A 25,653-nucleotide genomic window follows, 5' to 3' on the forward strand; every position below is an offset into this window, starting at 1 on the left:
CGCAAAATACGGGCTACAGCCGATGCTCGCAGTGTGCGATCGGTTGTGATGAGCAACAGCTGCCTCCAAGCAGCATTTCCATCCGCCTTGAAAGCTTGGGTACATTGAAATGAACTGCTTCAAATCTCGTATTATTCTTTCAGCCATGCCATTTCCTGCAGGATGGTACGGCGCGCAGCGTCGCAAAGTAACTCCATGTTGCTTCGCCCACTCTTGCAAACGCTGGCTTAGAAACGCTGGTCCATTGTCTGATATCACTACTTTTGTACTCTTAAACATCTCACGGCTCAAGAGAGCAATCACACTATTCGCGTCTTCTCTTCCCGGCCGTGCAGCCACTGTTCTTGTGCACTGGTCTATTGCCACTAGGAAAGACTGTGTTCTTCCTACTTGACTGACGGGTCATGACATGAATAACGTTAAACTCCTGTCGAGTACGTCGTCAAACCCTTTCCAGTAGACGCGTGTGGCACATACGCGTTTACCATGGGCCGCGGTGTGCGGGTATGCGCCACAGGTGATTGACAGTTTATATCTACCGAGGAACGGCGAGAACAGGCATTGGTTACCTAAATGCTAAAGCGTTAAGGAAAACCAACATCGGCAGCGTTGACTCAACGAGTGGAAATAATGAAAATTAGGATCCCAGCAGGAATCGAACCCAAGCATTCTGCGTGGCAATCAGGTATTCTACCCCTGAGCCACGCCAGGTCTATAAACTGGTTTGGAAAAACAGCCTACGCAGGCGTAATATCGGTGCAACGTCAATTGTGGTTGTGCTGCTTGCTATCTAATTTTACAAGAAAGTGATAAACACTACATGATACTCCTACGATACAGGCGCCATATCAGATTAACGTCTGTAGTTCCAGTGTTAGCTCCGCTTTCATAGCAGTCTAATGAACATTACGTTTGTATTCCTATGATTCAGCAAGCTATATTGAAGCATTGCTCGACCCCGGAGGAATACATTAACGAAAGTTACATATGATATCCTCATCACCGCACCGTAAGGTGCGCTTGTCCACCAGAACGGCGCAGTGTCCACTTCATTTCTTACGAGGCTGGGCGATGGCCTCATGCTGAGCGAGGATGATGCCAGATTGATTGACAGCCGCTTTGTAGACTAGGCTACGTAGGCCACATACGCCCAGGTAGTCTACAAATACGACAAACACCATCCACTAATGTTGGTCTACGTAGCACTATCCAGGACTACCAGCCTCGACGGCCTATACCTCACTAACGCGATGGGTGGCTTCAGGTTCCGACATGTCGCCGGCTCTGTCGACAGACAATTTGTCGACGAAATGACTGAGGCATCCACGAATTCCAACAGCTCTACTATACCACATACTTCACTACACATAGACCCCTCGTCACCACCAACACGACCGGATCCTATAACAAGTCATGACCAGCTGCTGGTGCTCACTGATCACGGTGATGATGCCCTTGCTCAAGAGCTGTCAAAAACATCTTGCACACGTGTACACGGGTTCGTGAAACGTGCGTGCGTTCTCGGGACACGTATAAGCACTACATATGAGCTTACCGCTTGTGGTGTTGGTAATACCCACGTTGCATACCCAACCGTAAGCTGGTTATATAACACATATGCGGCTATTCAACATATATATATGTGCGTATAAAATTTATACAAATCTTTAGCGTCATTTTGTAACGTGTCGCTGAGTAAAAAAAGTCACGCCACAGTCCCCTACCCGCCGCATGATTCGCATAACATCGACTCCCACGGTACGTGGGATCTGCCGAATTATTATTATTATTATTATTATTATTATTATTATTATTATTATTATTATTATTATTATTATTATTATTATTATTATTATTATTATTATTATTATCGCTCTTTTTATTTCTGAAAACTGTCGGCATTGTATTCTTTATTTTTATTGTTTTTTTTTTGCGTGCGCCTGCACAAAGACCTTACGGTTGTTCCTGGGCACGTTAAATAAATGATTGATTGATTGATTATTATTATTATTATTATTATTATTATTATTATTATTATTATTATTATTATTATTATTATTATTATTATTATTATTATTATAGGTAGTATATTTGTCTCAGTACTGACTACGATATTTAATAACTGCCTTGACACTTCCACATTTCCAAGCATGTGGAAAACTGCTCGTGTTTTCCCAGTATTTAAGTCGGGCTCTAAAACAGATGTTTCTAATTATCGCCCGATTTCTCTACTATGTGCCACATCAAAGATCTTCGAACTGGCTCTTCACAAAATATTGTCTTTTAGTGTGAAAAACTCATTGATTCCAAATCAACATGGTTTTCTTGCTGGCCGCTCAACTACCACAAATCTTGCTAGTTTCATGACGCAGATCTCCACACCTATTTCTCAGAGAGGACAGGTTGACGTAATCTACTGTGACCTGAGTAAGGCTTTTGACGTAGTCAGCCACACACTGATTATGGTTAAACTTGCACACTTTGACGTTGACTTGTCGGCTGTGAATCTCTTGCACAGCTATCTGCTCAATAGATCTTGTTATGTGGCCGTAAATGGCCAAACCTCTTCTTTGTATAAAGTGACTAGTGGGGTCCCTCAAGGGTCGGTATTAGGCCCACGCCTAGTTTTAATTTACGTTAATGATGTTTCTTTTGCCATTCGTAATTCTTCTTTCCTCTTGTATGCCGATGACATCAAGATTTTTAAGGAAATTCATTCAGTTAACGACTGTCGCTTGCTGCAGTCAGATTTGTGTTCTTTTTCCGAATGGTGCAACGGCAATAACCTTTCTCTAAATACCTCAAAGACAAAATTCATGTCTATCACTCGCAAAACATCTAGCGTGTCATTTCAATACTCTGTCAATTCTGTGTCGTTATGCAAGGTTTATGAAATCAGTGATCTTGTTGTTGTTGACAGCGCGTTGTTTTTATCCGAGCTTTGCACTGTTTTGACATAGTATGGCACAATGTACAAAGTCTTCCCTTCTCCGTCTTTCCGCATAGTTGTATATGTGCAATCTAATTTTTATTCCCCTTCAATATTTCTCATATTGTCTTATTTTACTCCTCCCCTTTTGTGTTCATTTCTCTTTGTCTACGTGTTTTTGCTCTTTTTATTTCTGAAGACTGTCTGTATTGTATTGTTTATTTTTATAGATTTTTTTTTTGCGTGCGCCTGCACAAAGACCTCACGGTTGTTCCTGGGCACGTTAAATAAATGATTGATTGATTATTATTATTATTATTATTATTATTATTATTATTATTATTATTATTATTATTATTATTATTATTATTATTATTATTATTATTTTAGCTCGGTCTGATGCCAATTACCTCAATTACACTTTTTTTAATAGAAAAACATTCCCAGACCAACCTTCTGCGCCTTAATGCGCATTAACTTTATCGGTAGGCAAACAGCAACCCCTAGTGGAATTCACCTTCAATTTCATCATTGCAAGTAATACAACTTCAAGCTTCAACGAGAGAGCCACCATCTGCCGATAGAGGGAGCTCGCATAAGGAAAGACGGCGTGGGTGTGTATGCGAGCGCAACACTTACCGCTTTTGAAATGCATCCTTTGTGGGCCTCCCGCGTGCTATCCATTGTCTGCAAAGAAGAAGAAGAAGAAGAAGAAGCGGTATGAGAAGAATGAAACGGGCGCGGGGCGTATAGCATATAGCTTGTGACGAAGTCGTTGCAAACGCCGGGCGCCCGCATATAAGGCCGAAAGATAAGCTTCCCCGGCGCGCGGCATCAATGCACCGCGATTGTGCAAACCCTGCCCTCTGGCGTATGGCGGGTCATTATAATTGGTAGCCTCGGGCAAGGGAAGAGGGAGGGGGTGTCACTGCTTTGAGCCAGGCCTCGTATCACGGGGAGTGTGTTTGTGTGTGATGTGTGTTTGTGTGTGATGTGTGTGTGTGTGTGTGTGATGTGTGTGTGTGTGTGTGTGTGTGTGTGTGTGTGTGTGTGTGTGTGTGTGTGTGTGTGTGTGTGTGTGTGTGTGTGTGTGTGTGTGTGTGCACACTGGGCTCCCGTACAGTTCTATGTACCTTATAAGCCGCTGCACTGTGTGCACGTCAGCGGCGGCGACGCTATGGACCCCTAGCGGTTGCGGCACGAAGCTGAAGAGCTCGACCCAACCTTAATGAAGGTACACGAACTCCATCTCGCAAACACCCCCACCCAACCACCCCCTTCTTCCCCAACAACCTACATTTCTTCATATCATGGCTTGGTCGCGAGTTTTCAGGTTCGGTAGCAGGTCGCTATCGCTTCGTTTTGTGTAAAGGCAAGTTTGCGCGCATCTTGCGTCAGGCGTTGTATTAACTTGTATATTCTCATGCAAACGGTCCCCGTATGAAGCGAAAAGGGAGAAGTTGGAAAGGAAGTCGGTGGGTTTTGGGGGGGGGGGGGGGGTTGGAGGCAGCAAAAGTAATTAGGGTTGTGTTTGATAAAGAAAACGCGTTTCCTCACACCACGGCGCTTGGACAAGCGCGCTTCTGCAAAAATGTGTCGACGCATTTGCATACGCGAGTACGCCCTGGATGTACAGTCCTTGTTTGCGTTGAAACAACCACGTATACGAACATCATGAGTGAAATAGCGTGTATATGACGTTGCAAGTTATATTGTGGTAACATGCCAGTTAGCCGGAAACATTTAAAGAAGCGAGAGTGAACGGCGCCTTTGATTTAGAAATGTTTTCGCGCTTTGTTGTTCCGGTGAATAGGCGTGTTATAGTAGTTGTTTTTCCGCGTAGAGAAAATAAAGCTATACTTTAGTTTGATTTTGACCGGAGGGGCTCTCGTCTGGTCCGGCGTCAAATGCTTTCTTGGTCGTTGTTATTCTTTCACAGTGAGTGAGTTACATTTGACAGTATATGATTTGCAGAGATTTCTGTTTTCTGCCAAACAGGAACACGGTATGCACTTAAAGAAAAGTGTATCCCCGCACACTTGAAGCCAAACGATACTGTTGACAAGTTAGCTACCGAAGTTTTGAAGAAACAGTTGTCAGTCTGATTTTCGAGCACTCTTCACCATGTTATTTGTTTTCCACTGTTTTGTATAATTTTACCTTCCGCTCAACTGCTGCTTAGACACTATTCCGAATTGATGTGTGATACCGGCGTCGCCTCGCCAATCTACGAGAAGTGTAACCATGGAAGAATTCCATATCGCTAATGCAGTCCCGCCCCGCGTCTCTGAACACCAGAGGTCATTGATACGATCACACAGGCCGCTCGAGAATTGCGATTGCTGAAATATAACAAGAAATGTGTAGTGTTAAAATTGTGTTTTTTTATGCACACTGTCTACCATTTACGCTGTTTAAGTGTTTGATAAAAGTGAAAAATACCTCTGACTCCGATTTCTGGAGTCATTCGCTATGTATAAATGTCATGGCCTCTTTTTCATGACCTAACGACATCATTCATTGACCGAGCGAATGCTTTCAGAATAAGTAATGAACATTGACTTTCAATGTAACGGTTCTGCGCTCTTCTTATCAGCCTGATTCTGGGTCTAGAATGTCATGCAGTATCTAGAAACGAAACTTGAACCCTGCACCTGCTAAAAATGCATCTGGTGAACAATCTCCGCAATTCAGTCGCGGAAAAACGTCACACAGTTTGCCATTACACTTAACGTAACCTCGCAACTTCGCTAGTGACACACCTACTTATTTAATTTTACTTTTGTGATTCACTACATTGTCATCTAAACTACTTGCACGTCTTTGTAATTGCGGATCATATTATTGCGTAAGAAATATGTATTTTAAATTATGTTTCCGTTCGCTCCTTGATTTATTGTGTCGAAACTTGTAAACTCGAGTGTATCGCTTTACTTGACTCGTAACTATCCGTTCAATAGGGATGCATATACAGTTTTTGGACATTTGTATAGTGATTACATACGTGAATAAACATGAATTGAGTCAAAGAGAAGGACCGCCGAACGCGCATGCCACGATTTTTCCTCTGTATTTGCTCATGTATGTCACGACTCCATAAATCTCACCTCATTGTCAAGACCGAGGAGACTGAGGTACTGAAGGTATTTGCTTAGGTTCATGTTGCCGTTGCTTCGAACCTGCGAGAAGCAAAAAAATGCGGAGAATATGACAAAATTCGCATAATGATCCCATTATGAAAATTATGAGCATACGTCCTCAAAGAAATGGGTATATAAGTTTGCTTACCCAACCCGTGCTTTTGAGCATACATCTGCTAAGCCTCGGGAGGTATTCCTGCACATTACAAGGGCCAAAGCAATCACAACACAGAAATAAACATTTGGAGTACCCTGGCGTAATACTTAGTTGCAAACACAATCCATATAAGGCACACTGCAAGTAAAGACGGATTGCAGGTTGTAAAGACATTCACAATGCGAAAACCTGAGGTTGTGCTTCACAGGATCATTTATAGACTGTATTTATTTTTTCGACTACGCTTATTCAGTCGCCTATTTAAAATAGCCTCCAACCTCGACATCTCATCAACTCTTATTGTCGATCACGAACCGTTCCCAACACGACACACAAAGACAAGGAATTGAACTATACCAAATGCATTTGCTGCACGCATTCATTGTGACGTTTAGCTGTATTCGCAAGTTTCTTCGAACGCTTCCTAAAACATACTTTAGAAAAGTTGTTTAGTAACGACAACCTTCACTACGATCGCTCGGATGCCGAGCGCTTCATTCCTTTTGAACTGCTGTGTGTATTGGAACTAATACAATTTTATATTTTGTTACACCGGAAGCGTATGTAAAGCGTTCAGCCGTGTATCATGTCAGCAGTTCAGCACAAAATGCGATTCACCGTTTAGCTCGTTACACCATAAAAACAAATCTTCGGATTGATACGCACGCAAAAAAAAGGCTGTATGAATTTTAGGGCATCTACATTTCAGGGATGTAGCCAAAGGGGGGGGGGGGGGGGTTGGGGGGGCTCAAAAGCCCCCCGAAAATTTTCAATTTTGCTTGCGTATATATACACGCACACATACAAACGCACGCCGCACGAACATACATAAAGTATTGTTGAACCCCCCCCCCCCCCCCCCCCCCCCCCGAGAAAAATGTATGGCTACGCCCCTGCTACATTTGTATAGCTTAGGTACGAGCGTTGGCTGCTAGAAAATTTGGTTTGATGCGAATAAAACTACCCTTCTTTATAGTGAATACAATTTGCCGTGTCTTTGCTCATTTACACCTGATGCTTCGCTGTGTTCAACAGAGTGAATACTGACTTTAACACGTCTATAACTATAACTACGCAAAATGCGTTTTTCATTGTAGCATTCATTGAGAGTACGTACCTCGATATCACTGGGGTGCTCAGGAAGGTGCTTCTGACACCGAATCCATGTTTGGGGATCGCTCATCTGTAGAAGGAAGCACGAAGAATTCACTATTTATGTATTTATTTATTTATTACGTTACCCACAGAGCCCGCAGGCATTACATTGGGGGGAATCTAGAGGGAACGTACAGGAAAAATATAAATGTATTGGTAATAGGTACACATGGCAATTTCCATCAACATAAGCAAATAATTTACCACATTACAATCATTAAACTAACTCGCTAGCACAGCACTATACGTTCAAAGCACAAATACACAAAATAGTTATATAGTTATATAAAAACAGCTGTAAACTAATGTACTATAACAATATGTACATTAGTTCTCAAGGGAATACTCAGTTTACGTTTGTATAAGCAAAAATAATAGCTCAGTGATTGCCAACAACGCATACAGACAACAATTTGTTGCTGTAAACGCAAGCCTGAACATCCAATCAGCTTTTTTTCTCGATCAGCTATGAGGGTTAAGGTTGTTATTCTGTATATACCACGACGTGTTAAGAGCAGATTGCGCAGAACATGCATTGTTCGCAGCATTGCGCTTATTGTCACTTTTTGCGAATACCAATAAAAAATACAGTAACATATAAACACACACACCTATATATATATATATATATATATATATATATATATATATATATATATATATATATATATATATATATATATATATATATATATATATATATATATATATATATATATATTATATATATATATATATATATATATATATATATATATATATAATCACTCCAGAATTACATGCTCACTATTTCCTAAACAACATTTTCATTTTAGTTCTGTTTGTTTGTTTACCTTCCTTTATTTCAGATTTTCAACTGTGACTTGTACATGTATTTCTTATGTTGTACCTTGTCCTCCTGCTTGGGCCACATGGCCTGCAGGATGATTTAAATAAAAAAGATAAAATAAAAAATTATATATATAACATATAGAGTTATCTCTAAGTTCTTGCTGTTGATTAGAAGTCTACTGTAGTAACTAAGTTAACCGCAATGTTTAGATCTCAAAGTTGTCCCCTTGCGTATCTACGTTGCAGTGATCATTGTATATTGTAAATGTGTTTTCTTTCTGTTTGTTTCTTCTTACTAATTTATGCGTGCTGTACTTGAATATGTGTTCCTCCAGCAATGAACTCGCGTGACATAGCTGGAATTGTTTAATAAAGAAAAAAGTAAGAACGAAGGCATAAAACACATTTTTTAGTATAGTCAGTCAGTCAAGAACTTCTATTCATCGGTCCTGAGGAGTTTAAGCCGCCGGTGGATCCAGTTATGTGTGGTTACTATTAATGATTAATTGTAATAATGACTACCAAAGATTAATAATGATGACTATTAATCCGCAGCCTTGTAGTTGTTCAATACATTTAAGTGTCACTTGTCTGTTGTAGTATAATAAAATGTTTTTGTTCACATGCTCACCTCTGGTATGACAAGTGGGTTCTTTAGAGGTTCGCATGCTCCCCAGTCGGATGTGAAAAATTCCTGGATCTGGAAAATTCATGAAAAACGTCAAAAGTTTCACAAAGAAAAAAAAATGCGTCGATATTAATCAACCCGAGTGCATCGAGTGCCTCACATATTTACCCCTTCATCGTCATCACGATTCTCGTTATCATAATTAGAACCAACGCTGTGACAAGTCCACTCCTTTCCAAAATGTGCCAATGCCGTATTACACAAATGGGAGGGGGATTAAACGCCTAAAACGAAGGACACAACCGAAAAGACGTGCGAAATTCGTGAACACGGGATGTCGCTGGAGCCGACGTTTCGGCAAGCGGACTTGTACCGCTTGCCGAAGCGTCGGCTCCACCGACACCCGTGCTCAAGAATTTTTGATCCATTCAAACTACCCTCTTCCCTTCAACTTCTGGCTTTTTTGGACCACCGAAAAGCACGTTTTGTCCGGTTACTAATAATGATTAATTGTAATAATGATTACTATACATTAATATTAATGACTATTAATCCGCAGCCTTGTAGTTGTTCAATACATAAAACTCTCACTTTTCTGTTCACTTATACCATGTCTGTTAACAGGATTTGTTATTGTTAACATATGTTGCCATTGTCTGTCGTAATAATAATTCTTTTCATCATGCACAGGATGTCTCCTTAGTTTCTAACTACGGGACTTACTGCATATGCGCATCATGTAATTATCGCCGTTTATTAACGTGAAAAAGTGATTGTGATTCTGATTCTATCACGTGCGTGGATTATATACACGTGAGTGTGATGAAAATGTTTTAAAAAATTCCAAAAAAGTTCCATCATCAGTGCACAAAAGGCAGCTGCCATTTGCGTACTGACGATGCCAACCGCATAGGATGTGAAGCGTCTATGTTTTACTATTTTTATTGAACAGTGAAGCCAGTGACAAAACACGTTGAATATGAGCGTACGTGCGTTGACAAAATAAGAACAAAAAAAAAAAAACTCAGCAAGTTGTACTGCAAATCTGGTCACCATATCAAATCTGTTACGTACTAATACAAGCTGTGTTCCACGGCCGACATCGCTAAAGGTACGCGACAAATGTAGGTTACCTTCGATATCAATAATTCATGACGTTTTTCGCCAACTCGCATTTGTGACTTCAAGGAAAGTTTTGCAAGACTCGCAGGCTACGAACATCGGTTTTGTACTCTTCGTATATGTAACACTCCAAGGAGGATCTCCAAGCAAAGTAAACGCCTCATAGGAAAAGGAAGCAAAGCCTAAAAACGGAACTCATTCCTTCCTCCTTGCCCGATGAACATTTCCTTGTTCGTATTTCCTTTGCCGTACCGCTTGCGTTTAAGGTGCGCAAAGCCCAAATTGATAATTGGTGACATGCTGTACTCGGAGAATTAAAATCAGAAAAAAAACAAGTTAATCTGCACATCGTAGCTCTCTGCGGTATCCGATGCTCGACAAAATACGGCGAAGCGTTTCGAAGGGTGTACAAACGTACCGTGGCTTCCGAGATTGGGAGCGCGCCAATCTCAGAGTCCGTACGAGCACGCGAACGCCTCTTTAGGCCGTCACCAGAGGCCGACATAAAGCGGCATGATAGCAGGCATTGTTTAAGCGGTAATTATATATAACTAATGTTTTATAAACAGCAGCAAGACTGAAAATTGGGCTAGTTGGTGATTTATAATGGGCAAAAACAGCGCGCAGACGGACGGGACGACGAAAAGGATACACAGAACGAGCGCTGTCCTGTGCATCCTTTTCTTCGTGCCGTCCGCCTGCGCGCTGTTTTTGCCCATCATTTTATAAACAGTGTTTTATTATAGGTAACATGGGCTGAAGTAGTACGAAGGGACGGGTGCTGGGTACACTGCTTTTACGAAATTAAACGTAAAAGAAATTTAACATTTCGCATTTCACGCTTCCAAGACAAGACGCGATGACGAGACAAATCGTAATATGAGACTGCTGTTTAATTCTGACTACCGGGAAATATTTTTAACGTATGCACAGACGTTTTCGTTGACGTGAAGTTTTCAATTTCGACCCTATCGAAGTTCCTTCGCCGTGATCGGGAGTCGAATCCGCGCTCTCTATTCTTCGGCTCAAAGCTTCGTTACTTGAGCTAACATCTCGGTTTTATTTTTAATTTCTACGCTGTGAATTTGTATGGACGCTCAGTACTTGTGGCACCGTGTGGAAGACCAGCTTGGGCAACTTTACCCTGTGATGCAGTGCAGAACATGCCTTCAGGTTGTACGTAATAAATAAACACAGAAACTAATAAACAGTAAAACGACGACAGTGAGGCATTTGCTTAAGAAAGGCTATATATTGGCTTTCTTTTTACCAATGTTTGTTACCTGTATGATGGCGCCACAGAAAAAAAGTCACCGGTTCCCTTTAGCTAATGTTAAGGATATCACAGGTGAAAGCTATTGCTCTACAAGGTATTCTTATTTCAGTCGAAACCATCTTGATTTACTTTACTCACTTTAATTACGTTGATTTCCACTTAAGTCCCTCGATTCACTCTCGATTCACACCTAACTCACTTTATCAACTCTTAGTTAGTTCAGACTTCAGTAACTTGATTCACTATCGATTCACACTCAAGTCGCTTGATTCGTTTTAAATCACGCTTAACTCACTCGAATCACTGTAATGTACTTTTCCAACTCTAATGTACGTTAACTCAGTGCACTCTTAATTACCCTTGCATACACTTTAACTCGAGCTCCTAATCGTGTGACCTTTTTATATTTTTATTTAACGTCACGTGACTTTTGGTAATATTCGTGTTCACGATGCCGGCACACGCCAGATTTTTGGACCGACGAGCCAGGTAAAGCTTTACCCTTAAAATGAAAAATTTAGACGCAAATGTAGGCGTGGTAAACACGAGAACTGGCTCAGCACTTAAGGCTCAATTATATAAGGCAGGATATTCCTCAACACGTAACAGACGTAATACACGTGGCTGCATCATCACATGTTCCTATATATTCGGTATGATATTTGAGAAATGGTTGAAGTAAGACAGGAACTATTTCTATTGTGACCACATTTTAGTCTCGTTTGCTTTGTGTGACGAAGCCACATAAAGATTTACGTGAACCATACAAGACGACCTGTACAGGGAGAAGTTCTGTGCATTATTCTCAAGTTGATCACTTTATACGTGATAAGTATGGCGATTCTCCATTTTTCCTGTCCCAAGCACAGCAGGTTGTGTCTTCATTTTACTCATTTCCCAACTACAGTCGGCGTCAAAAGTTTAGAGAACACTTTATCTTAAAAAAAAAAAACAAAAAGCATTGAATATCCCAACAATGAGTGACTTTACTTGGTCGAATTGCACTGTACATGTTTTTAGCACGTTTTAGAACAGGCGGGAAATCTAAATTCAAGGCTTCGTGCCAAAGCAGCGGGAATATTAACTCCATTTCTGTGTCTCGTGGTCCTTAAACTTTCGATGCTGACTTTACAAAACAGTGATATTACCGGCGTTATCGTGTAATAAAAAAAAACATTTGCCCAGCGCTGAAACCTCCTTGTAAATGGTACCCTGTTTGTACCCAGTTTAAAATTTTAAGGCTGCACCTAACCTCGTTTTGCAGACGTTCGTTTAAGTAAGCGGAAGATAACTGCCAAAATGTTCCACTAAACAAGCATGACTACCGTGAAACCAATATTGTTAGGCTGTTTTGTTTGCGAACGTTCTTGCATCCGTGTTAGTTTATATGGGGTCTAATATCATTCTACATAGATATTAAGTCAACTATCATCTTACCTTCTTCCACATACTCCCGCAACCAACTGAGTGGGACCTATTTGCAAAGAATGTTCGGCTTACGCAATGAAACTTCCGTGTCCCGAGCTTAAGGCTCAACACTTCCAACGTCGGTGCAATGCATGCGACGTCTTCACAGACGTCGTACGTCGCATTGGTGGACTCTTACGTTTCGTTCATGCGCGGTACTGCACCTAACTACGGTGGAAGAGGAGCGTGCGTATACGATGTGTAACTCGATAAAACAAGGGCACGCGCCCGACGCCATTTTCTTCCTCTTGCCGAGGAGACGACGATGCGTCTCGGTCGAAATGGGTCTTCCGAAGCACCCATATTGGGACACGCTTGCCGCCGCGGGCTATTTTTGTTTTGTGGTCGTCTATTTTGTTTCGCACAGTGTATCTATCTAGGCCGCCTGGTCAAGTCGGTGGGATGCTTCTGTTGCGACAACTCGACCGCATGCGCGATGTTGCGGTCGATGCTTGCAAATGCGATCTGCGTGTAAGGTCTCGCGACGCGTGGTGAACGGGTGTTTTTTTGTGTTGAATTGGAGAGAGAGGGGGAGAGAGTGAATGAGAGAGAGCTGCATTAGTGTGTCGTACGCTAGGTAAAACAGCAAATTGGACGAATCGCGAATGTGTGTGTGTGTGCATTTTTTCTCGTGGTACGTACAGTCGCGTTGCAGTCTCAGATATCGTATGCTACGCATATGCTCCTGGTATAATGCTTGCTATGCTTTTTAAGGCGAAAGCCGCAGATGCCTCACCAAACGCTAAAAGTGACCGTCGGCGTAGGCGTCAACACGAGTGACGCAAAAAATCGTCGTCATGTGATGACGTCACCCTCTAAGTCATCACGACGTCGCAGATAGCCAAAATTTGTAACGTCATCATGACGCCACTATGACGTCATGCTTCGTCGCTTGGTGTAAGGTGAGCTGATCCCAGAAGCACTGCAAAACTACATGAGGTGCGGGAAGATTTAAATGACTCCGAACCCGGAGTCTGTACAAAACAACGTGGAGTGCGGGAAGCTTCCAATGCCTCCGATCCCGGAGGCTGTGCAAAACAACGAAGGGTGCAGAAAGCTTTAGCGGGGAGGCGGCATCAGTACTATCGACTGAGAGGAAAAAGAAGAAGATGACTTTCGCCTTTGAGTCGTCTTAGGCAAATGCATACGAGACGGTGTAATTTTCTTTAAAAGTTTGGTGCCAACGTTACTAAAACGAATTCTGGCACTGTTGCTGCTGCTGAGAGAGAGGGAGAGAGAGCAGAATTATTATGGCATCTTCTATAGAAACTGTATGCTTCTCGATATATGGTGCACTTCCGATTTTGCATGCAGGTATCCTACGAAAGTTGCTAGAAGGAATTCCGGCGCGACGATAGAGCTAAAAGCTTTTCAAAATCACAGATGGCAAACTAGAGCTCTCAGCATTACTGAATTAACAAGTTTGTCGTGTAAAGAGCGAGGGCAATATAACAATTCAGGCCCCCTTCCCAGCTTCTGATGATGATTATGTTGTTAATTTATGCATTTTCGCTGCTATTTTTGGTGACAAGTATGTCAGCACTACTCTGCGCTGCAGAACACTGATATGTGACTGTTGCAGGCGTAGTCATGGGTCGGCACACCGAGCTCGTGATGCCTTTCCTTCCGCCACCAGCGAATCAAAATTCCTTCCACTCCCCGACACTCTACAAATGTGTAATGCGAAAAAATTCCTTCCACTCCACGGCACTCTACAAATGTGTAGTGCGAAAAAAATTCCTTCCCCTCCCCGACACTCTACAAATGTGTACATAGTGCGAAAAAAATTTTCTTCCACTCCCCGACACTCTACAAATGTGTACATAGTCCGAAAAAAATTTCTTCCACTCCCCGACACTCTACAAATGTGTATATAGTGCGAAAAAAATTTCTTCCACTCCCCCACACACTACAAATGTGTATAGTGCGAAAAAAATTTCTTCCACTCCCCGACACTCTACGAATGTGTAGTGTGAAAAAAATCCCTTCCGCTCCCCCACACTCTACAAATGTGTATATAGTGCGAAAAAAATTCCTTCCACTCCCGCACACTCTACAAATGTGTATAGTGCGAAAAACATTTCTTCCACTCCCCGACACTCTACAAATGTGTAGTGTGAAAAAAAATCCCTTCCGCTCCCCCACACTCTACAAATGTGTATATAGTGCGAAAAAAATTTCTTCCACTGCCCGACACTCTACAAATGTGTAGTAGGTACATGAGAAAAGTTCACATGTTGAAGGAAGCTAATTTACTTCCACAGCCTGTGTAACAGAACTGCTTAATGTTCATTCAAACTTTCCTTGGTCGTCAATGCGAATTTTCTTTGGATTGAACAGGGGTATTCGCGCTACTGTAAACTTAGCTTGTGGCTGACTATAGCAGCTTTTGTAGGAAGTTTTATAGCGAAAATGGCGGGATGCACGTCTACTGACCTATGCGGAAAACGCAACCTGCACTTTTGGAATCGGGAAACGCGGACGAAGTGTTTATTTCTGACCAGGTAGGTACAGAGTCGAATTAGTATGCGTACTACCTTCGCGTACTTCGTATGGCGCGCGATTGTTTTTTTGTTGCATTCATTTTTCTGGCGCTCTGGGGCTGCTTCGATCCCAATGAAGCCTTGCTTGCCGGCAGTGGTGGGTCCGCTTCCTCAGTTATAGTTGAAATGGTGATTTCTTCTGAGATGGCAGGCGTCGCGTGTTTTATCATGGAACAAGCACCGTGATCGAAATGCTAATATCATTCACATCTCTACCAAGCCGTTTTAGATGCTTATGTCACAAAGCCTTTGATTCGCTCAGAGGTGGCGTCTTAAAAAATGCGTGCATTGGTATGATACGCAATTAAATGATACGCAGTGTCTTTATAGATGCCACAGCCACATTGTCAACAACGGTACACATTACCTTGCTATTGCACTGTGCATCTAGAAGTGTATCCTGATATTGGATCTCTTAGGTATTTGAAACGAATACGAGGTTGCAGGCTCGATTCCCGACTATAATGGTCATATATTGATGAGGAGTTGAGGACGTAAGGAAGAAGGAGTGTGTGAGAATAACAAGTATTTTGAAAAGCACTGTGTGGTCAAAAGTTAAACGACACGGCGTGTCGCAAAGCCCAAGTGTGTGCGTAACACCAAGCTAATGAATCAATCTTGTTTTGTTTGCCTGTTTGTTTACTAAGTGCGACGCTGTTAATTTGGCTATGAAAGAGCCTTCAGTACCAAAGCATAGCGAAAAGCAAGCAAACAGGCAAAAAAAACAAGTACTAAACGTAATAATTTCTGGAATTTGACGTGCCAAAACCACGATATCACTGTGAGGCACGCCGTAGTGGAGGGCTCCGGGAATTTCGACCATCTACCGGTGTTCTTTAACGTGCACTGACATAGAGTACACAAGCCTTTTGCGTTTCGCCTCCATCGAAAAGCGACCGCTGCGACCGTGATCGAATCCGCGACCTTCGTGTCAGCAGCAGAGTGTCGTATCCACTGTAACGCCGCAGTGTACAACAAGTACTAAGCAAGATTGCAATATTAGTAAGAGCGATACCGTTTCGACACCAACTGCTTGAGATATTAGAGAATGGAATAAATTACCAGGGTGTATAATTAATAGTAAGGATCTGAATCAATTTTTAACCTTACTTGATGAACACATTCGTACTACCCACGGTTAAATTTCGTGTGTTTTTCTCAAGTACTACTGTCATTCTTATGTGCTTACTGAATATGTTCATTTATATCAATGCCATCCACAGTCAGTTTTGCTCGTATTTGTAATATCTACCTGTAACTATGTTGTGCCTGTTACTAAATATGGTTATTATCTTCCAATTATTTGATCTTGTTGTTTATTACCGTGTGATCTATGCTTCCATTATCTACAATTAATATTGTATAAGAACTCTAGTCATGCATTCGCCCTTTTATTTGTTGCATATTTTAGTCTTATTTGACTGCCTCCTGCAATAGTCTCCAGTGGGACTGGCAGTATGTATGAATAAAAATAAATAAATAAATAAATAAATAAATAAATAAATAAATAAATAAATAAATAAATACCCCCCAAGCTTTCACGTTAGTCTCGTAAGTATAAGAAACACACTACATGCACAGAAAAAGAAAGAACTTGGCCGTGAAGGTGCAAACATATACGATTCGCGAATAAAGAAGAATCGGCGCATGACCTTTGAATGTTTGACAACCACGAGCCCCAGTTTCCCTTTCTTTGCATAACTGCAAAGGCCAGCGCCGTCGATAATGTCCGCAGAATGACGTAACTGGCTACGAAGAACGGTGATGGGTAGTGACGTAGCGAGCGAATGAAAGTACGCAAAAGAGAAGACAAGCCCATGGAGTGACATTTCTGGAGTGGGTCGAACCGCACGGCCAGTTTCGACCTCATAAGTCGTGACGGCACCGACTTGTTTTGTACTCCTCTTACGTGCACGCCCAAATCCTTTGACATACATGTTGGCATGCAGTGTCGTGACGCTGTGCTGGATCCCTATTTCGCGGGGGCATTTAGGTCCGGCATAGATTCGTGAGGCTGCTATCCCCGTGTTTTATAGTGTTTGCTTGGCATTATGTTCGGCTACGAAATGGATTGACTCCCACGGGCGTGCGCAGTGCTCTCCATTAGGTGGAGATAAGTTTCACCGCAGTATTACCCCCCGTTATACACCTGTGACACGGGAAGGTTTAATACGAAAGAAGGGAAATTGTTCGAGGGGCTCTTTTTTTTTTTGTTAGACACAACTAATGAAACCAACAGACACTTAAGCCAAGGAAAGCATAGAGGACATTATTTGCTATTTCTTTAACTGTAGTGCAACAATTTTGACCTAAATTGACAGGAATGAAAGTGGATGGAAAATCATCCTTTCCGCCTGTGGAACCTCAACCCACAACCTTCGAGTTACGCATACAATGCTCTACCAATTGAGCTACGGCGGAGGGCGCTGCCTCGTCCAGTTTGTAGGGTAGTTTGGTGGCTTTAATCCTTGGGAGCCTTGGGAGTGTTAGCAAGCGCCACTCGTGGCCAAGGTGGCGAGTGTGGAACGTTATTTTTGCCACAGGTGTTCACGTGACACGTGATCTTCGCACGAGGTGGCAACTGACCAATAAACCGTCGCATGCTACCTAAGGAAACAAGTCTGCCGGGACCAAGCCCTCGCCATGAGAGTACGGAACAAGGGACATTGTTCGAGAGGCTCGTTTTAGGGGCGAAGCTCCTTAAGGCGGCACCCGTTCGTCCCTCGTCGTGCTCGTAGTAGTGAGTAACAAGTCTTACCCTTTGACCTCCAAGGTGGTGCCGGTGGGAGATTTCTCCTGTGCGTTGTTGAACAATAAAAAATTCGCAGCGTGCGCGTTAACTAAAAGCCGAATTCTTCTGTCTCTGTAGAAGTGTAAGTGTTAGCTAAAAGCCGACTTCTTCTGTCTCTCATTCCCATTAGCAGCCGTTGTTTACCTCCAAGGTAGTGCCTGGTGAGATTTCTCCTGTGCGTGATTAAACAATAAAAATTTTGTTCAAAACGCCGTTGATTGATGAAATAAACCAACGAAAGACGCCAGATGTTTTGTAAAAACAAAACGAAAGAACGCCAGATGTTTCTAAAGCAAAACGAAAAAGACGCCAGCTGCTTAACGAAAGACGCAAGGTGTTTTCTAAAGCAATGGTTTTCTAAACAATGAAAATTCACAGCGTACATGTAAAATTAAAGTGAGCTGCAAGTCGTCATAACTCATCGAACCTTTAGTATAAACGCGCCCGATCTCACGTCGGTGATGATGTACTGGGCAGAATTCACGGAAGATTCACGGTTTACCGATGAACCTCCGCAGCTTCGCCCACTCATCATCATTCACTCTGTGGATATGCTGTGATTTTTTTCTGTTACACACAACCAATGAAACCAACACACAATTAAGACAAGGTAAGCATACGGAACATATTTGTTGTTTCTTTAATGGTAGTTTCATTACACTACCGTTAAAAAACAACAAATAACGTCCCGTATTCTTTCCTTGGCTTAATATTCTGCAGTTTTCATAGTTGGTAAGGTGAAAGAAGAGAATCGTCCAACACTATATGAGGTTTTTTTTAAAGGCGAAAGCATTAGATGCCTCATCAAACTCTAAAAGTGACCGTCGGCGGCGTCAGCACAAGTGATGCAAAAATCATAACGCGATGACGCCACCATATCGTCACAAATGGCAAAATTTTGTGACGTCATCATGACGTCACATGATGATGACATTGTCGCTTGGCAGAAGTTGGACCGATCCTGAGAGTTAGTGCAAGACCACGTTAGCTGCATACATATTTCGGGGAGGGGTGGGGGGAATTAGCACATCGACTGAGAAGAAAAAGAAGATGGCTTTCTCCTTCGAGTCGTCTTAGGCGTACGCATAAGCAAACCTGAGAGCTTTGTCTTTTTTTTTTCAGAGGTGCTCGACCACCATTATGGTCGAACACCTACATGGCCAAATGTAGCCATGTAAGCGGAGGCGTTTTCGTTTTCTCTTTTTAAGAACATGTAGCGAGCTGTCGGTTAGAAGTCGCTTGTACAAACTTTTCAAACAAAGACAGGATATCTGCGTTAGACAAGCTTAGGAAAAAGGCCTCTCAGGAGTAATAGTTACGGTCAAGGTTAGATGGAGACGTTCACGCGCGAGCGTTTGAGCAGTCAAGTATGCCATTGAAAACGAGCGGGTACCGAGAATACGCGCCTCAACGTCTCAACCATGAGCCGTGGAAAACCCCAAACGGAACGATCATAAAGAAAGCAGCCCGATACGCACCATGTACCGAAACAACGTTTGGTCATGCACCAAGATGCAACCATGCAAGAGGGAAGAGAATGAACTTGAGTCCTGAATCAATGCTGCTCACAAATAAAAAGACAATAAAAAAAGAGAAATACAAAACAAAGACACTAAAGGAACTCCAAGAAGGAAATGCGTCGCCGAGCCGTGGAGAGCCTCCATCGTGTCTAGAATCATCAGGATAGCACCGTTGCCGGCCCTACGCCGCTCGTTTCCTCGTTTTTTCTGCCTAAAACATTGGGGGAACGTGTTTCTCGGGTCGCATTCAGAGTCGCGCCGTCTACGTGCTTACTTTATCCCGACTGCTTATACGGGGAATTTTTTTTTTTTTTGGTAGATGCTCTCTATGTACAATATACCAGAGGACTGCCAACAACGTGTTCGCTACTTCGTGTTTGTAAACCCGTCTCTTGAGATAAGATTGAGAGGCCTAACCCTATGAGAAAGCTACTATTTTAAAGTGCGTAACTGCGGAAAAGTTTACGAAAATTTTGTTCATCGTAGAAAGAAGTAAGCCGTTCAAACACGAAAACACAAGGGAAGAGACATAGACAACGCTTATGCTTTCTGGTCCTGTTGCCGAGTGTCCGTGCCTGCACTCTTTACTTACTAATGCTGCGCATCGGATTGAGTTGATTTGACAGTTGTTTTTAACGGCGAAGCTACTTAAGCCGGCCATAAAAAAAAACTTCAGGGTGTGCATTGTGTACGAAAAATTATCATCATCATGATGTGGTGTGTGCCGCAGTAATCGGGCAAATCCCACTACTCATCGCTGGTCCAGTAAAAATGAAGGCAACCGACCGGCGGCAAACAGCAGTTAAGCTTTCTAGACAGACGTAACCAGTAATTGAGAAAAGCTTTAATAAACCGCCGGTATTAACTCAGTGATAGACACGATGGCCGCATGTTTCAGCTACGCTGAAGCATCTGTACGGAGTGCTTCAGCAGTGCGTACAACGAGAGAATACTAGCGAACGGGAAAGGCAACGGTGGCTGCGAGAAGACCCCGAAGTGATGGAAGCCCTACGCGAACGACGACGTGCCCGTAGATCTATGGGAGGTGCGAACGCTCGGTTTCAGCGCGAGTTTCTGTCTCTGGAGTTTGGACATCCGTGTCGTGCCTGTGACTGCCTCTGGTTTAACTCGAACCTCTCTGCGCTGAGAAGCAACCTAGAAACAACCTAGCATCACCTAGCTAAAGCCTAGCAACGACTTAGAAGCAACGAGATTAGACGTCAGCATCGTCCAGGTTCGCTGTTTCAAGTCTTAGTGCAAGCTTCACCATTTTTTTTATTTAAAAGTTTGCCGAACGGCATAAAAAATTAAATATTTAAATAGAGGCCTGTTTCGGCGATGCACATCAAAAATACCCCCCAATTGGTCCATTGAGACAGGAATCACAGTCCAGTGGTCACGTGGGTTGAAGGCCTACTGTTCGCACTTACTTCGAAAGCAATCGCTTAAGGTACTCACGACTAAGTCTTATGTGGAGGCATATGCCCGTGGAGTGGTACGAAGTAGGTTTAGTCGTATTCTTTCCACAGTTTTTATACAGAAAATTGACACTAGTTTTATATAGGTCGTTTTGTCGTTAAATACGACAAAAAGAAACCATAAGATGCGTGTAAAATAGTGTGAAGTGGTATGGAAATGCAGGAGGCGTATCAAACATTCCGCCCCACCACGTTGCAACATTGATTTCCTGTTTACGTAATGAAAGACTATCACATAGCGCATGAGGAGATAGCCACATTTTGCACGGACATGGGGGTCGCGTTTCTCGCATGCAACTGGGATATTTAAATGAAAATAGTTCACACGTTAGCTATGCATACTACTCAATAGCATTAACCGAAATTGAAAGTGATTATCCTACAACTGCCTTCGTGACTCAGGAGGTTAAAATACTTGAAGTGATCAACACCAGCGGTCAGCTAATGGAATGCCTCTGGTAGGGAGTCAACATTCTGACTAGGGGACTTGCCATCCTCAGGGCAACAACGCTACAGCGGGGTCGCTACACATTATTGGAGGGGTAACTAGGGTCTCTCTTGCATGCCGGGAGGAGTGATCAGGGGCGGCTAGTTCATCTACATCCAATCAGCTTATCGTCTATCACGTATGTTGGGCTGCATCATGGTTAAACTGCTGCGTAAGAATGAACAGATTGGAGCAATATTTTTGCTCTCAGCTCATCCACTAACCATGCGTTCTCTCGAAATCATGTTCATACAATATCTAATGATATCATGTAGCACCACTCAATTATGTATAAAAAGCACATATTGAAAAATAAGTATTTTAATATTACATTGTTACAACCTTAATTAGAACTAACAAACAAGAAAGCCAAGGAAACCTATGTTATAAAATATCTCCTACATTTTGTCATTGTATAATATCTGGCTTCTGAATTTGTGTTGTTTTTATTTGTGTTCTTGGTGAAAAGTATTGTCTATTCCTCCTGACGTTATACTCCTACGTGTAGCCTGGGGGGTATTTGTAAATGAAAAAAAAAAATGGTGTTTTGGTTACGTGCACAACGTCGTCTTTTATTCGGCTATACCGTAAACTACTCAGAAATTTGGTGAGCGTTTACAACCATCATTATTGAGAGTCATGTAACAAAACAAAGAAGAAAGAAACATCCAAACAGATCGTTAAATCAGGCAGCAGTGGTTAGTGGGTGTTGCTTAAACGTACAGCCTTCGTCAAAACTTTAGGGTCCACGAGAATGAAGAAAAAGCTAGACATTCCGGTTACTTCGGCAGGCAGCCTTGAATTTAGGTTTCTGGCCTGTTCTAAAACGTGCTAACAACACGTACTATGCAGTTTGACCGAATACGGTCGCATATTGCTGGGAAATTCACTTTTCTCAGACCTAGTGTTCCCTAAACTTTTTACGCGGACTGCACACTGCCTAAGAGGAATGCGTTCTAGTGATCCGGATGAACAAAGCTAGAAGTGTAATTAGAAGCGCTTTATGAGACTTGCAATTTTTGTGTTGACAAGTAATGCAATATTTGAAGTATTCGAAGCCCGTAACACTCGTCGTCACAGGATAGGCTGCACTTCCTCTGAAGTTCCTAAAGGCCTGTGTTGCTGTTGAAATATGCGCACTGCGCCTCGCAATAAATTTTCAGAAATTCGTCCGCTGTGGTTAAAAACTGCAGTGAGATGTGTGGCGTCAAATTTTTACTGCTGTTATCCAATCTTGACTGGTTTACAGCTCACCTTTGAAAATCTGCTATATTTTATCCTCTTTTAGAGCATAATATTTCCACAGATGTAATAAATTTTCAATGTTACGACTTAGTATATACGGTTAGCAGGATCAGCAAGCGATGAATTGATATAGACTATTGATTGAATATAACGTCCAAAAGCAAACCAGATGCTTTGATAGATGCTTAAGTGCATGGCAGCAGGTGAATTTTTAGCCCTAGATATTGTGGGTATTTATCGGGCACTTCTTCATCATCTGTACATTATCATCATCACATGGTGTTCTTCATCATCTTCGCTTGTGGAGATATATCTGGAGATTGTTCTGTGCCTCGGATGTGTTCAGTTCGCCAAGTCTCGAAGGCTTATTAAAGGCGTGTCAACTGCGACGTCACAAGTGGTGGAGGTGCTATTGTTAAAACAAGTGGTGGAGGTGAATATTGTTAACGTGAGACTAAATCTCGGTACAGAAGCCACCAAACCGGGAGTCGAACCCTTGCCCTTGCGATGAGTGCCGAAACGCAATAAGCGCTGAAACACGGCGGCGGGGGATCAGCAAATTCTGAGATCCACGAATTTAAATGTTACTTCACTTTTTTTTTACACGATTCCAGCTTGGCTCAGTTGAATATTGTTTATGGGAGCAGTAATGTGTCGTTCATTGGTTACACATTCGCATGACACGACCTATCCCACACAACAGAGGAAAACGTTTGTGTTTAGTTTACATTCGTTTACAACACATGTTTACGCTGCTGATTTCAAGGAATAGTCGAAAAAAGTGGCGAAAGAGAGCCGTCGTATCGTCGAAAAGTTTTGAGGCTCCAGAGTTGTATACACACTAACAATTACACTGCCTGGCTGAATATAATTTAAAATGCTGACATAGGTAAGCGATTCTAAGCATTCACATTATATGAAGTAGCTAAGGTTATGATTACAATATGCTCAGGTAGTCACGGTGCTTAGTCGGTTGAGATCACAAGAGAACAATCAGCGAGTAATGGTGCAATTACTCATCAAACTTAACAGCTCAGACGCAGACATCTACATTAATTCAACGACACCAAACCAAAGGAAGCGTACAACACTAAATCTCACCTCGTATCAACTTACCGTTTGCTTGCTGCCTTCCTTATCGCCTTTCTCCGGCTTCTCGAGGGGCCCAGCTACAGCCGAGCCAAGCCAGGAGAACGTGACTAGAAGGACCACGTGGTACAGCTGATCCCGCATGACTGCTCAGCGGACTCCTGGGAATGATCCTCGAGAAAACAATCGACGATGACCACCGGTCTGGCACTATATATGTACGGCGATGGAGCGAAGCCGCGATTGTGTCGTCCGCTATTGCTGAAAGGGTGCGGGAGCAGACGAACTTTTGGGCAGCAGGAGCGGCAGGAACGGGTCGACTGGCTGGTCCAGTCTCTAACGGCAAATGCTGGGCCGCTGATCGCGGGCAGCTGCATTTGGCCTCGTCCCGGGGGCGAGTTTCGAGGAGAACCGAAACAAGACGAACAGAAAGAAAGCAACAAAATGGAAGAACCATTTCCTCCTCTCTCTCTTAGACAGTTGTTGCTGCTACAGGTAAAGGTAAGCCGGACGGCACGCCGTCTTACCCTCCACACATGGAAAGGGTGCGCAGCTTCCTCCTTCCAGACGTACGCTGCTCGACTGCGAACGCACGCTGTTCTGCATGACGGGCGAGCACCAAACCGATTCTTCGGTTTCACGTGCCCCATTCACTGCGCTCGTTCCAATGCGTTGTGCGTCCCGCCGAGTTATTCCGCGTGCGATGGCATTGCAGAGCTGAACTAACGTTTCAAAGCGGGCTCGTTGGTATCGCGATCCCGAATTATTATTGTCATCAGCCTGACTACGTCCACCGCATGGCAAATGCCTCTCCCATGTTTCGCCAATCAACGCGGCCCTGTGATTGTTCAGGACACGTTATCCCCGCAAGCCTATTAATCTCATCTACCAACCAAACTTTCTGTCTCCCCCTCACGTACTTGCCTTTTCTTGGAGTCCAATCTATTACACACACACACACACACACACACACACACACACACACACACACACACACACACACACACACACACACACACACACCCACACACACACACACACACACACACACACACACACACACACACACACACACACACACACACACACACACACACACACACACACACACACACACACACACACACACACACACACACACACACACACACACACACACACACACACACACACACACACACACCCACACACACACACACACACACACACACACACACACACACACACACACACACACACACACACACACACACACACACACACACACACCACACACACACACACACACACACACACAACACACACACACACACACACACACACACACACACACACACACACACACACACACACACACACACACACACACACACACACACACACACACACACACACACACACACACACACACACACACACACACACACACACGGCGCTGCACTTCTCACAAATGTTTTATTACCCGCGGCATGTCGTATCTGCACACTTTTGCACTCCGCTGAAACTTGCACGTGAACCAGCCTAATCAGTACATCAGCAAAATTGAACAGCTAATCATGAATTGTAAGCAATATAAAACAAAAACGAAAAAAGAAATTTTGACAAGTTTCACACTTCTGCTCATGCGCAGTAGCTGTAACTCATTTTCTCGGATAGATAGAGCTGGTGATGCATGTGCCAGCAATATGTTTATTTCACTGTTAAGAAAAAAGAGTTACAATACCTGCACATAAGCTCAAGTGTAAAACTGTCAAAAAAAATTTCCCCCTGATATCGTTTGCATGACGTGGTTAGC

At 42.9% G+C, this 25,653-nt stretch overlaps 1 protein-coding gene across 1 annotated transcript in view; it reads right to left on the minus strand.

Moving 5' to 3' along the window:
• LOC119401543 (uncharacterized) overlaps positions 1-24,251 on the minus strand; it is a 31,269-nt gene extending 7,018 nt beyond the window's left edge. The window contains exons 1-6 of the mRNA XM_037668434.2: positions 23,886-24,251; positions 8,844-8,912; positions 7,344-7,409; positions 6,218-6,265; positions 6,037-6,108; positions 3,569-3,616 (exon numbers count right to left, since the gene is read on the minus strand). Of these exons, the coding sequence (XP_037524362.1) occupies positions 3,569-3,616; positions 6,037-6,108; positions 6,218-6,265; positions 7,344-7,409; positions 8,844-8,912; positions 23,886-24,002 (420 nt within the window). The 5' untranslated portion in view covers positions 24,003-24,251. The remainder of the gene's footprint in view (positions 1-3,568; positions 3,617-6,036; positions 6,109-6,217; positions 6,266-7,343; positions 7,410-8,843; positions 8,913-23,885) is intronic.
• Positions 24,252-25,653: the final 1,402 nt, after the last annotated feature.

This window comes from Rhipicephalus sanguineus, chromosome 8 (genome assembly GCF_013339695.2).
Source record: "Rhipicephalus sanguineus isolate Rsan-2018 chromosome 8, BIME_Rsan_1.4, whole genome shotgun sequence".
In the NCBI taxonomy this organism is placed as follows: Eukaryota; Metazoa; Arthropoda; class Arachnida; order Ixodida; family Ixodidae; genus Rhipicephalus; species Rhipicephalus sanguineus.